General features: G+C 64.2%; 2 protein-coding genes across 3 annotated transcripts; both read left to right on the top strand.

Moving 5' to 3' along the window:
- Positions 1–5: 5 nt before the first annotated feature.
- On the top strand, positions 6–9,776 carry TYK2 (tyrosine kinase 2; the record flags this gene model as incomplete). The annotated part of the gene is made up of 18 exons (XM_040543776.1): positions 6–245; positions 502–659; positions 736–859; positions 1,648–1,840; positions 1,922–2,028; positions 2,335–2,511; positions 2,611–2,698; positions 2,802–2,929; positions 3,408–3,543; positions 3,840–3,991; positions 4,113–4,263; positions 4,545–4,642; positions 4,959–5,151; positions 5,340–5,458; positions 5,936–6,108; positions 6,862–6,979; positions 7,072–7,182; positions 8,798–9,776. Coding segments are annotated over 18 exons (2,601 nt in total), but the record flags the coding sequence as incomplete, so codon positions are not given.
- Positions 9,777–10,614: 838 nt separating this feature from the next.
- LOC121063357 (ribonucleoprotein PTB-binding 1-like) lies at positions 10,615–13,614 on the top strand. Of its 2 annotated transcripts, XM_040543779.1 has the most exons (3): positions 10,619–10,972; positions 13,020–13,086; positions 13,175–13,614. In XM_040543779.1, the coding sequence occupies exons 1-3, from the start codon at positions 10,682–10,684 to the stop codon at positions 13,270–13,272; spliced, it is 456 nt and encodes a 151-aa protein (XP_040399713.1). In that variant the 5' UTR covers positions 10,619–10,681; the 3' UTR covers positions 13,273–13,614. The 2 variants fall into 2 exon arrangements, with proteins under 2 accessions (XP_040399712.1, XP_040399713.1); XM_040543778.1 differs by having other exon boundaries at positions 10,615–10,972; positions 13,020–13,614.
- Positions 13,615–13,633: the final 19 nt, after the last annotated feature.

The raw sequence follows: 13,633 nt of genomic DNA on the forward strand, positions 1-13,633 counted from the left end.
GCGGCGCCGTTCCCCGGCGGTGCGCCCGATTCCCTTTGTCTCCGGCTCCGCAGAGCGTCGAGGCCGTCTCCCACCGAGGCTATTTCGGGAGGAAAAGCAGAAGCAAGGAGCCGGAGCCCCGGGGGCCGCGCCAAGCGGAGCCGAGCGAGCCCAAGTGGTCGCATTTCTGCCACTTCCGAGAGATCACGCACGTCGTCATCAAGGACTGCCGAGTCAGCATCAACCGGCAGGACAACCAGTGCCTGGTGAGCGCCTCTGCTCCGTCCCGACACGCGGTGGGGGGGCCTCGGGTTGGGCTCTGGGGGCTGAAAGGGGGCAGCGAGGAGAGGAACGAGGATTTCTCCTTGGTTTTTTTTTGTTTGGTTGTTTTTTTTGTTTGTTTTTTTTTGTTTGTTTGTTTGTTTTCCCCCTCCCTGAGTTCTGCGCTCTCTCCTCCTCGGGCTGGCTGGGCGGATTTGGGGCGGCCTCCTCTCAGTCCGGCCGATTCCTCGTGCCCCCCAGGAGGTGCTCCTCCCGTCCTACGAGAGCGCCCTCTCCCTGGTCTCGCTGGTGGACGGCTACTTCCGACTGACGGCGGACTCCAGCCACTACCTGTGCCACGAAGTGGCGCCGCCGCGGCTCGTCATGAGCATCCTCAACGGCATCCACGGGCCCATGCAGTACGTCTGGCATCCCGGGGGACGTCCCGTGGCCCTGGGGCTGGGCTCGAGCCTCTCCCCTTCTCCCCCTCGCTAGGGAGGAATTCGTCTTCGCCAAGCTGCGGCGGGAGGAGCACGAGGAGGGGCTCTACGTCATCCGCTGGAGCGTCCTCGACTTCGACAGGATGATTCTGTCCGTGGTGAAACGGGGCCACCAGCAGGTACGGCGGGCATCCCGGCGCCTCGCGGCGCGCTGCCAGGCCTTCCCTGGGGAGGATTCGCTGCGCCGGGGGGGGGGGAGGTCTGCGAGCTGGAAACTTGCTTTTTGCCGCTTGGGTCGTATCTGGGCTCGGCCAGCGGAGTTTCCATGCGGGAGGGTGAGGGGAGCAGCTTTGAGGTGGAGCATCCTGCTCCTGTTCCTGCTAAATCCCCGCAGTTTTGGGTCCTGCTCTTTTTGCTGCTAAATCCCTGCAGTTTTGAAATCCCTGCAGTTTGGGGTCCTGCTCCTGTTGCTGCTAAATCCCTGCAGTTTTGGGTCCTGCTCTTTTTGCCGCTAAATCCCTGCGTTTTTGGGTCCTGCTCCTGTTGCTGCTAAATCCCCGCAGTTTTGAAATCCCTGCGTTTTTGGGTCCTGCTCCTGTTGCTGCTAAATCCCCGCAGTTTTGAAATCCCTGCTGTTTTGTGTCCTGCTCCTGTTGTTGCTAAATCCCCACAGTTCTGGGTCCTGCTCCTGTTATTGCTAAATCCCCGCAGTTTTGGGTCCTGCTCTTTTAGCTGCTAAATCCCTGCGTTTTTGGGTCCTGCTCCTGTTGCTGCTAAATCTCCGCAGTTTTGCTGGCCTGCTCAGCAGATCAGGGAAGGGGAACGACTCCGTTTGCTGGGCGAGCAGGGGGCAGGCAGAGCCGCGAGCTCCGGGCGGTGCCGGCCCCGTTAGGACCGGGGTCGGAGCTGCCAGGCTTTGGGCCCCGGAGCTGCGCCGCCCGTCCTGACGCCGCCTGCCCTCCCGCAGGGCCCCGGGGCGCAGGGGGCCCTCAAGTACAGGCAGTTCCGCATCCAGAAGAAAGGCAGCTCCTTCGTGCTGGAGGGCTGGGACCGCGAGTTCCCCACTCTGCGCGAGCTCCTGGACGTCCTCAAGGGCTGCACACTCAAATCCGGCGAGGAGAGCTTCACGGTGAAGAGGTGCTGCCCGCCCAAACCAGGAGGTAGGAGGGTGGCTCTCCTCCTCTCTCTCGGGAGCGAGGGCACCTGGTGGTTTCTGAAGGCTTGGTTCCCTCTTCCGGCAGAGATTTCGGACCTGCTGATCACGTGGAAGGTGAAGGACAGCACGAAGCAGATCCTAAACCTGACCCAGCTCAGCTTCCACCAGATCCGCAAGAACGAGATCACGCAGGTCGGGCGCCCTGCCCGCGCGGCAGCCGGGTTTTGGGGACGGGGCGTGCGGAGGATCCCGAATTCCCGGTCAGGGCATGCCACCAAACCCCTGCCACCGTGCGAGGGAAGGACAGAGACACATTTTGGGGTTGCTTCGGCGCTTTATTCCTTCCCTCTGCGAGGAGGAGGCGAAGCAAAGCAGCGGTGCTGTCATCTCAGGGGACGATTCCTTCCCTGCCACCCACAGCACCAGCAGGGGGACGGGGAGAGCGTTGGCTCGTGCCCGCAGCCCTGCCGCTCATTTTCCTTCTCCCTCTGCCCTCAGCGAGCCCACCTGGGGCAGGGCACCCGCACCAACATCTACGACGGCGTGCTCAACGTCTGCGGCGCCGCCGGGGCCGACGACGAGGCCGAGTACTTCTCCACCGAGCCGAACAACAACAGCAGGGAGCTGCACGTGGTGCTCAAAGTCCTGGACCCCAGCCACCGAGACATCGCCCTGGTGAGCCCGCGATCCTCCAGCGCATTGATCCAGGTCCCTGGGCAGCTTCGTGATGCCCCCAGCTTCGTGACCCGCCCCCCTTCGCCGCTCTCTCCGCAGGCGTTTTTCGAGACGGCCAGCCTGATGAGCCAAGTGTCGCACGTCCACCTGGCCTTCGTGCACGGCGTCTGCGTGCGGGGCTCTGAGAGTGAGTCCCGGGCTCGCCGGACCCATCGGCCGCCCTCCGGAGCCGTTCCTGGGGCTGGATTTTGGGTCTGCTGGCCGAAAACAACCCCTCTTTGTGTTCCCAGATATCATGGTGGAGGAGTTTGTAGAGCACGGCCCCCTGGACGTGCTGCTGCGCAAGGAGAAGGGCCGGGTCACCGTGGGCTGGAAGATCACCGTGGCCAAGCAGCTGGCGAGCGCCCTGAGCTACCTGGTGAGGGGCTGGGGCCGCGCCGGCCGCCTCTTGTCCCCTCCTCCGGCACAGCAGGGAGGATCGGTCGCTTTGCTCTGCTCTCCGGGCAGATACGTGGTTTTTTTTTAGCGTAATAACCTGTCCTTTCTCCCTCTGTCGTGGAGGTGAGCACCTGGGGCGGCCCTTTGTGGGGACCCGAAACGCTGGAGCTGCTCCGGAGCTTCACCTGGGGGCCGTGGGGCTGGGGCAGAGCCGAGGAGGAGGAGGAAGCTGCCTCCCCTGCTTGCTGGGCTTCTGGCCAGCAGCTCGGGAAGGCGTGAGCTGTGCTGGGTAATCCCCAGGCTCCCGATGTGCCCCCCGGCTCCGGCTTTGTGCGGAGGGATGAGGAGAGAGGCAGGGAGGGGATGAAAGGCGGGGGTCGGGAGCGCCGCGGTTTTGTTTCCCGGCGCGGCCCTGCCCCGTTCCTCCTCTCTGAGGTCGCCTCTCCTCATTTCCCCAGGAGGACAAGAACCTGGTGCACGGCAACGTGTGCGCCAAGAACATTCTGCTGGCCAGGAAGGGGCTGGAGGACGGCTCCCTGCCCTTCGTGAAGCTCAGCGACCCCGGGGTCAGCTTCACGGTGCTGTCTCGAGAAGGTACCGCGCCCCGCGGGGCTCCCTGGGCTGGGCAGGGCTGGGCCCGGGCTTGTTGGGAGCTGGGAAGCCAGGTGCTTTTCCACCTCCTGCGGCTAGCCAAGAGCGTGGGTTACGCCTGAGCTGCTCTGGCAACGCCTGCCTGCCTTCCAGCCCTTAGTTTTGGGCGTTGGAGAGGTTTTGATGCGAGCCCCGTGACGGCAGCCGGCCCGAAAGCTGATCCCGCGGGGAGCTTCCCCCCTCTGCCCGCGGGGTTGTGTCCCCTTCTCGCTGACCCCCGCGCCTTCTCCTTCCCAAAGAGCGCGTGGACCGCATCCCCTGGATCGCCCCGGAGTGCGTGCAGGACATGGGGAACCTCAGCACGGCCGCCGACAAGTGGAGCTTCGGCACCACGCTGCTGGAGATCTGCTTTGACGCCGACGTCCCCCTCAAGGAGCGCACGCCTTCCGAGGTGACAAAGGCCCGCGGGGACAGCGGGGCGCTTGGCTTCCCCTCGGCCTCGCGGCTCTGAGCCCCTCCGCGGCTGCGGACGCGTTTGTGACCTGTTTTTTTTTCCTCCGTTTCTCCCCCAGAAAGAGCGTTTCTACGAGAAGAAGCACCGCCTGCCCGAGCCGTCCTGCAAGGAGCTGGCCACGCTGATCTCGCAGTGCCTCAGCTACGCGCCCAGCGAGCGCCCGTCCTTCCGCACCATCCTCCGGGACCTCACCCAGCTCCAGCCCCACAGTGAGGCCCTGCCCTTCCCTCCCCTGCCCATCCCTCGCCAGCTTCTCCCCGGCGCAGGAGCCGGCCTGATGTGGGCACAGCCGCAGCCAGCGTCTGCTTTTGGGAGCTCGCTGCTTCGGCCCCAGCGTGAGCCCTTCCCACGGGGCCCTTCGCTCCTCTCCCTGGCCAATTTTTATTGGGGAGCAAAGCCCCAGAGCAGAAATCGCCTCCCGGGCTGCGGGGGCAGGAGCACGAAGGCGCTCAGAGCTCGGCTGGCCCCTGACCTCTCCCGTCTTTCGCAGACCTCGTGGATGTCACCTCCGTCAACCCCGACTTCCCCGTGTCCGACCCCACCGTCTTCCAGAAGCGCTACCTGAAGAAGATCCGCGAGCTGGGGGAGGTGAGGATGGATCCCCCAAAGACGCCGAGGTCCTTTTGGGTGGGCTGGGACACGCGGAGGGGCTCGGACCCTGTCGGATGTTCCCTTTGCAGCAGCTGCGCACAATTTATACGCTCCCATCCCCTCTGGGAGCAGCAGCCTCTTTCTGCCCTGATTTCCCCCAAAAATCCACGCCTGAACAAGGCTTAAGAGTCTTCATTTTCAACCCGTTGCCACCGAGGCTGTCCCCTCTACCCAAAAAGCTCCCTGACCCAGCTGGGGGAAGCCGGAACGGTGCCGGCGGCGTCCCCAATCCCTGCTCCCTCCCCCCTCCCAGGGTCACTTCGGCAAGGTGAGCCTCTACTGCTACGACCCCACCAACGACGGCACGGGCGAGATGGTGGCCGTCAAGTCCCTGAAGGCCGGCTGCAGCCAGCAGCTGCTGGCCAGCTGGAAGAGGGAGATCGAGATCCTCAAGACGCTCTACCACGAGAACATCGTCAAGTACAAGGGCTGCTGCAGCGAGCAGGGTAAGGAGGAGCTGCGAGGAGGGCACAAGCCCGGCTTCCAGGCTCCGTTTCACGGAGCCTGAACGTGTTTTGCTCGATCCCCGTCACCCCAGGTGGCAGGGAGGCTCAAAGTACAATTTTGGGGGTGTTCCTCCTCCCCCTGCCTGGGGTTTTGGGGGTTTCTGCCTCACCTCCCGCTCCTCGGCCAGGGGAGAAGATCGTGCAGCTGATCATGGAGTACGTGCCGCTGGGCAGCCTGCGCGACTACCTGCCCAAGCACAACGTCAGCCTGGCGCACATCCTGCTCTTCGCACAGCAGATCTGCGAGGTAAAGGCTCTGACCTCTGCCGGGGCGTCCCCGAAACGGGGAAAAACCTTGGGGAAAAAGCACGGCGACGGCTGGCCGGGCTTCCCGCCTCCTCCTCGCGCCTCCGCCTCCCTTTTCGTCTCCTCTCCCCCTAAGTGGCTCTAAGTCCCGTTTTCTCTCCCCAAAATGGTTCCAATCCGCTTTTTCCTCCCCCAACTGCCTCTACAGCCCCTCTTCCCCCATAAATCCCTCTCGATATAGGGAAAAACCTTGGGGTAAAAGCACGGCGAGACCTGGCTGGGCTCTCTGCCTCCACCTCCCTTTTGGTCCCCCCCCCCCCCCCCCCCCAAATGGCTCTAAGTCCCGTTTTCTCTCCCCAAAATGGTTCCAATCTGCTTTTTCCTCCCAAAACCGCCCCTAAAGCCCCTCTCCCCCGCCCCCAAACGCCCCGCCGCCCCTCCCCACGCCCCGTCTAAGCCCGTTTTCCCCCCGTCGCAGGGCATGGCCTACCTGCACTCGCTGCACTACATCCACAGGGACCTCGCCGCCCGCAACGTGCTGCTGGAGAATGAGAACGTGGTGAAGATCGGCGACTTCGGCCTGGCCAAAGCCATCCCTGAGGGCCACGAGTATTACCGCGTCTGCGAGGACGGGGACAGCCCCGTCTTCTGGTGAGCGCCACGGCCCCGATTGTGGCCCGGTTGTGGCCCCGTTGGGTCCTCGTTGTGGCCCCATTGTACCCCCGTTGTGGCCGCATTGGGTCCCCAGTTGTGGTCCCAACTGTGGCTCCGTTGGGTCCCGGTTGTGGCCCCATTGTGTCTCCGTTGGGTCCTCGTTGTGGCCCGATTGTGTCCCCGTTGTGGCCCTGTTGGGTCCCTGATTCTGGCTCCCTTGTGGCCCCGTTGGGTCCTGATTTTGGCCCCGTTGGGTCCCAGTTGTGGCCCTATTGAGTCCCCGCTGGGTCCTCGTTGTGGCCCCCTTGTGGCCGCATTGGGTCCCCAGTTGTGGTCCCCGATTGTGGCCCCGTTGGGTCCCCGATTGTGGCCCCGTTGTGGCCCCATTGGGTCCTGATTTTGGCCCCGTTGGGTCCCCAGTTGGGTCCCCGTTGTGGCCGCATTGGGTCCCCAGTTGTGCTCCCAATTGTGGCCCCGTTGGGTCCCGGTTGTGGCCCCATTGTGTCCCTGTTGGGTCCCCGATTGTGTCCCCGTTGTGGCCCTGTTGGGTCCCAATTGTGGCCCTATTGAGTCCCCGTTGGGTCCTTGTTGTGCCCCCATTGTGGCCGCATTGGGTCCCCAGTTGTGCTCCCCGATTGCGGCCCGATTTTGGCCCCGTTGGGTCCTGATTTTGGCCCCGTTGGGTCCTGATTTTGGCCCCGTTGGGTCCCCTGATCCCACGCTGCCCCCGTTGCCCCCGCCGCCCCGCAGGTACGCCGTGGAGTGCCTCAAGGAGTGCAAGTTCTACTACGCCTCCGACGTCTGGTCCTTCGGGGTGACGCTCTACGAGCTCCTGACGCGCTGTGACCCCGCGCAGAGCCCTCCCGTGGTGGGTTTCGGGTTTGGGGCCGGGGCCCGGGGCCGGGGGGGGGGGGCGGCGATCCCGGTGCCGGTTCCTCACCTCTGGCTCCTGTCCCGTAGAAATTCATCGAGCTGATCGGGGCCACGCAGGGGCAGATGACGGTGCTGAGGCTGATCGAGCTGCTGGACCGAGGGAAGAGGCTGCCCAGCCCCAAGGACTGTCCCTGCGAGGTAAATCCCGCGTCACGCCGCCCCCTTCCCACCCCAAATGTCACCAGCACCTCGCGGGGCAAGGGAACGGGTAAAAATCGGGGGGCAGAGCATTTGGAAGCGAGGCCCTTCCCCTCCACCCCATAAAATCATCGCCCCTCCATGGTTTTTTTTTTTTTTTTTTTTTTTTTTTTTAGAACCTTGTCCCTTTTTTGAGCATTTTTCCCTTCCACCCCGTTAAATCGTCACCCCCGGGTGGGTTTTTTCGGGACCCTGTCCCTTTTTTGAGCTCTTTTGCCCTCCAACTTTTTCCCCTTCACCCTATTAAATCCTCGTCCCTCCGTGGGGTTTTTTTTTTAGGACCCTGCCCCTCTTTCTGACTTTTTTCCCCTTCACCCTATTAAACCATTGTCCCTCCGTGGTTTTTTTTTAGGACCCTGCCCCTCTTTCTGACCTTTTTCCCTTCACCCTATTAAATCCTCGTCCCTCCGTGGGGTTTTTTTTAGGACCCTGCCCCTTTTTCTGACCCTTTTTCCCTTCACCCTATTAAATCCTCGCCCCTGGGTGGGTTTTTTGGGCCCCTGCCCCTTTTTCTGACCTTCTTCCCCTTCACCCTATTAAATCCTCGTCCCTCCGTGGGGTTTTTTGGGGCCCTGCCCCTCTTTCTGACCTTTTTCCCCTTCACCCTATTAAACCATTGTCCCTCCGTGGGTTTTTTTTTTAGGACCCTGCCCCTTTTTCTGATCTTTTTCCCCTTCACCCTATTAAATCCTCGTCCCTCCGTGGGGTTTTTTGGGGCCCTGCCCCTTTTTCTGACCTTTTTCCCCTTCACCCTATTAAATCCTCGTCCCTCCGTGGGGTTTTTTGGGGCCCTGCCCCTTTTTCTGACCTTTTTTCCCTTCACCCTATTAAATCCTTGTCCCTCCGTGGGGTTTTTTGGGGCCCTGCCCCTCTTTCTGACCTTTTTTCCCTTCACCCTATTAAATCCTCGTCCCTCCGTGGTTTTTTTTAGGACCCTGCCCCTTTTTCTGACCCTTTTTCCCTTCACCCTATTAAATCCTCGCCCCTGGGTGGGTTTTTTGGGCCCCTGCCCCTTTTTCTGACCTTTTTTTCCCTTCACCCTATTAAATCCTCGTCCCTCCGTGGTTTTTTTTAGGACCCTGCCCCTTTTTCTGACCTTTTTTCCCCTTCACCCTATTAAATCCTCGTCCCTCCGTGGGGTTTTTTGGGGCCCCACCCCTTTTTCTGACCTTTTTTTCCCTTCACCCTATTAAATCCTCGTCCCTCCGTGGTTTTTTTTAGGACCCTGCCCCTTTTTCTGACCTTTTTCCCCTTCACCCTATTAAATCCTCGTCCCTCCGTGGGGTTTTTTGGGGCCCCACCCCTTTTTCTGACCTTTTTTTCCCTTCACCCTATTAAATCCTCGTCCCTCCGTGGTTTTTTTTTAGGACCCTGCCCCTTTTTCTGACCCTTTTTCCCTTCACCCTATTAAATCCTCGTCCCTCCGTGGGGTTTTTTGGGGCCCTGCCCCTTTTTCTGACCTTTTTTCCCTTCACCCTATTAAATCCTCGTCCCTCCGTGGGGTTTTTTGGGCCCCCGCCCCTTTTTCTGACCCTTTTTCCCCCCCTTTTCCCAGATCTACCGCCTGATGAAGAACTGCTGGGAGGCCGAGGCCTCTTTCCGCCCGGCCTTCCCCAACCTCGTCCCCATCCTCAAGGCCTTCCACGACAAGTACCGCGCCCAGGCCCCCTCCGTCTTCAGCCTCTGCTGAGGGGGGGGGGACGAGCTCGGGGTCCCCCGTCCCCCCCCCCCCACCAAAGGTCCCTTTAGGGCCGGGGCCGGGCCCCCAGCTTTAGGGTTTTTTCCTCTTTTGGGGTGGGTTTTAGGGCAGGACCGGGTTTTGCTCCGGTTTTAGGGCCGCCGTGCCTCTCGCCGCCGTGCCTCTTCCCCGCTCCCCCCCCCCCCCCCCCATCCTCGCCTTATTTCCCCCCCCCCCCCCCCCCCCGCATCGAAATGGGGCCAAACACTGTGAAACGGGACGGGGACGGCCCCAGCCCCTCTGCACCCCCCCTTTATGGGGTCCGCGTCCCCACCCCCCTTCCGCCAAAAGTTGGGGACCGCCCGGGGCTCCCCCCCCCCCCCCGTTACCGTGAGCTTTAGGGGCGAGGGGGGGGGCACCAAGAGGGCACACACCCCTTCCCTGCCCCCCCACCCACCCCCCCCCCCCCCGACCCCAAAAAGAGGGGGTTAGGGAAAGAATTTGGCACTTTATTGCAGTTTGGGGTTTCCGCTGCGTTTTGGGAGGTTTTTTTTTTGGGGGGGTGGGGGGGGGACGGTGGGTCTCCCCCCACAAACATTTGGTGGGGGGGGGGGGGGGGAGGTTGTGCTGGCCCTCCCTGTGTCCCCAGCGAGGTTTTTAGGGTCGGACGGAGCTGATTTGGGGGGGGACGAGGGGGCTGGCCGCCCCCCCCGCCCCCACCTTGAACTGTACAAAAGGGGGGGCTGCTTTGCCCCGTTCCCCCTTATTTATTGCCTGCTGTGTGATGCCGCGGGCCCCCCCCCCCGGCTATGGGGTGGGGGGCGGCCGGGGGGCCCCAATAAAGGTTGTAACGGCCCTGGCTGCTCTGCCTGCCTGGGGGGGGGGTGGGTAACAGAGGGCTGTGCCCCCCGGTAATGGGGTTGGGGGGTTATGGGGTGATTTGGGGGGTTCAGGGCTCCCTGGGGGTTTATGGGGTGATTTTTGGGGGGGGGTCAGGACTCCCTGGGGTCTTACAGGGTGATTTGGGGGGGGCAGGGCTCCCTGGGGGTTTATAGGGTGATTTGGGGGGGGGGTCAGAGCTCCCTGGGGTCTTGTAGGGTGATTTTTTGGGGGGGGGGGGGGTCAGGGCTCCGCGGGGTCTTACAGGATAATGCGGGGGGGGAGGGGGGTGTCAGGACTTCACAGGGTGCAGAGGAGAGTTTGGGGGTCCCTGTAGGACAGGGTTTTGGGGGTCCTATGGGGTGGGTGTCAGGGCCCCCTATAGGATTTGGGGGTGGGATTTTGGGGTCCCTGTAGGGCTGAGGGGTTTTGGGGTGCCCCATAGGGCTGTTTGTGGGGGCGCCTGGCTCCTCCGTAGGGCCGGGGGGTGTCAGAGGCCCCTATAGGGCAGGGTTTTGGGGGTCCTATGGGGGGGTGTCAGTGTTCCCTATAGGACTGGGGGGGATTTTGGGGTCCCTGTAGGGCTGGGGGGGGATTTTGGGGTCCCTGTCGGGCTGAGGGGTTTTGGGGGTGCCCCTATGGGGCTGTTTGTGGGGGCGCCTGGCTCCTCCGTAGGGCCGGGGGGTGTCAGGCCCCTATAGGGCGGGGGGGGCTCCTGGGGTCCCCGCGGTCGCGGCCCCTTTAAGATGGGGGGGGTGCCGGGGGGGGGGTTGGGCTCCTCGGGGGCCGTGGCCTCACCCAAGCAGCGAATGGGAGCGCGGGGGCGGTGACTTCACCTTTCCCCCCTCCCCTCCCCTCCGAACCGACCAATCCGGAGGCGGGATGCTCCGGAGCGGTTCCGAGCCAGCGGCGGACCAATGGCGAGGCGGCGTCTTGGCGGCGCTCTGCCCGCCTCTCGATGGTCGCGGGAGGCCGCGGGGGCCTAAGATGGCGGCGGCGGCGGCGGCGCCGGGGGCGGAGGGGCCGGGGCCGGGCCCGGGCCGAGCTCCCGAGGAGGAGCTGCCCCCGCTGGAGCCGGCCGAGGCCCGGAGCCGCCTGGAGCGCAGCGCCCGCCAGTTCCGCAACCGCCGCAAGGTGCTGATCCGCGGGCTGCCGCCGGACGTCAGCAACCAGGTGCGGGGGGAACGGGGCCGGTAACGGGGAGGGGGGGGGGGAACGGGGCCGGGGCCGGGGCCGGGGCCGGGGCCGGTTTGGGGCTGAGGAGGGGGAACCGGGACCGGGACCGGGGGGTAGTGGGGGGTAACGGGGGCTGGGACCGGGACCGGGTCCGGTACCGGGGGGTGATGGGGGGGGGGGGGACTGGGAAGTAACGGGGGTGTAGCGGGAAGCGGGATCGAGACTGGGTCTGGGACCGGGGGGTAACGGGGACTGGGAACGAGACCGGGACTGGAACTGGGGGGTAACGGGGACCGGGACCGGGACCGGGGGGCGATGGGGGATAATGGGGGCTGGGACCGGGACCGGGACCCGGGGCCGGTTTGGGGCTGAGAGGGGGGGACCGGGACTGGCACCAGGGGGTAGTGGAGACTGGGACCGGGGGGTAACGGGGCCGGGGCCGGTTTGGGGCTGAGGAGGTGGAACCGGGACCGGACCCGGGGGGTAATGGGGGCCGGGACCGGGGCTGGGGCTGGAACTGGGGCTGGAACTGGGGCCGGTTTGGGGCTGAGGAGGGGGGATTAGAACCGGAACCGGGAGGTAACGGGGGAGTAATGGGGTCTGGGACCGAGACCGGGACAGGCACCGGGGGGTAACGGGGGCTGGGAGCGGGCCCGGGGGGTGACAGGGGATAACGGGGGCTGGGACCGGGACCGGTAACGGGGGCTGGGACCGGGACTGGTTTGGGGCTGAGAAAGGGGCACCGGTACCGGGGGGATAACGCGACCTGGGGTTGGGTTCAGGGCTGGAGGGACCGGGGCCAGTTTGGGGCTGAGAGGGGGGGGCCGGGGACAGGGGTTTGGGACCGGGAGTGGGGCTGGAGGGGACCGGGACTGGTTTGGGTCCCGGAAGAACCGGGACTTAGGGGGTGGGGGGGTGGGACCGGGGGCTGGTGCTGGGACCGGGAAGGGGCCGGGGCCGGTTTGGGGCTGAGGAAGGGGAACCGGGCCCGGGGGACAGCGGGGGGCTGGGGTTGGGACCGGGCCTGGAGGCCTCGGAGCTGTGTCCCCAGCCCTTCCTGCCCCGTCGGCCCTCACCTAACGAGCGAGCAGCGGGGGCACGTCCCGATTCCCCTCTGAAGCAGCTCCTGCGGGGTGGCAGCACCCGTCCCTGTCCCCGTCCCCCTCCCGTTAACGTCAAAGCCCCTTAACGCGCGCCGGGCTCCCGAGAAACGCGCCTTCAGGCCTTGCACGGCGCCGCTTTTTGCCTAAAATCCCATTCAACGGCCCCAAAACCGTGGGGAGCGTTCGCTTTCCTCCCCTTACGCCCCCAGCCCCTATCTCCACCTCCCTTCCTTCCCTCCCCGGGGGGCTTTGAGACCCCCTCGGTGTCGGGGTTTTCCCCCCCCCCCCCCCCCAGCTCCGCTCTGGGCTCCGGCTCCGTCCCCTCCTGCTTCTGGTTTCCCTTTTTCCCCCGCCGTGAATCCCAAATCCCAGCTCGCGGCGGCGGGGCTGCAGGGCAAAGTCTCGTGCCGCACCCCGCTGCGAGGCCCGGCTCCGCGGGCTGGTTTTGGGGCCTGCGGGAGCGAAATTGAGGCCCGCGGGAGCAAAATTGGGGCCTTATGGTGCAAAATTGGGGCCCGCGGGAGCAAAATTGGGGCTCAATGGAGTGAAATTGGGGCCTTATGGAGCGAAATTGGGGCCCGCTGGAGTGAAATTGGGACCTTATGGTGTGAAATTGGGGCCCGCTGGAGCAAAATTGGGACCTTATGGTACAAAATTGGGGCCCGCTGGGGCGAAATTGGGGCCTAATGGTACAAAATTGGGGCCCGCTGGAGCGAAATTGGGGCCTAATGGTACGAGATTGGGGCCTAATGGTACAAAATTGGGGCCTGCTGGAGCGAAATTGGGACCTTATGGTGCGAAACAGGGGCCCGCTGGTGGCGCAGGAGCGCGTTGCCTCCAAATCCTCCCATCCCCGCACGTGGGGAGAGGGAAGCGGTTGGCCAGGAGCATCCTGCTGACCTCTGCCCCTCTCTCCGCCTGTTTTTTTTTTTTTTTTTCAGGAAGTCCACGAGCTGCTGAGCGACTACGAGCTGAAGTACTGCTTCGTGGACAAGTACAAGGGCACCGGTGAGCGCGCTGCCCCGGGGCCGCCGTCTCCTCGCGCTCCGAGCCCGTCCCGCTCTGACGGCGCCCCGCCTCTGGTCTCTTCCTTCAGCGGCCCCCGTCGGACCCCGTTTAGGAGGCGCCGAATCTCGGCGGGCGGAAAAAAAAATAATAATAAAAAAAAAAAAATTAGCGAGCCGTGGGGCTTAGAGCCCCGGGAGACGTCGTAGGTGCGGCATGGGGGTTGCGTTGCCTTCCGGCGGGGCGGGGACGCTTCTCCTGCTCGCCGCCGACCCCGAGGGCAAAGCCCAAAGTCCCCGGCGGGCAGGAAAAGCTGCTGGAGCTGCATGGGCCGCCCGGGTGTTTCCCCGAGGCGGTAGCGGGGCCGTTGTGCACGGAACTCGGCCGGGTTTAACCCGCGATGCTGACGGAGGGCGTCCCGGTTGCTTTGGCGGGGCTTAGCCGCGGGCTGCCGCCACCTCGAGCGCGCGAGCACGGTGGTTTCCTGCGGGTTCGGGGAAACTAACGGTGTTTAGGGCGGCCGGATCGGCCCCGAACCCGCTCGAATTCG

Source organism: Cygnus olor, unplaced genomic scaffold (genome assembly GCF_009769625.2).
Source record: "Cygnus olor isolate bCygOlo1 unplaced genomic scaffold, bCygOlo1.pri.v2 scaffold_220_ctg1, whole genome shotgun sequence".
NCBI lineage: Eukaryota > Metazoa > Chordata > Aves > Anseriformes > Anatidae > Cygnus > Cygnus olor.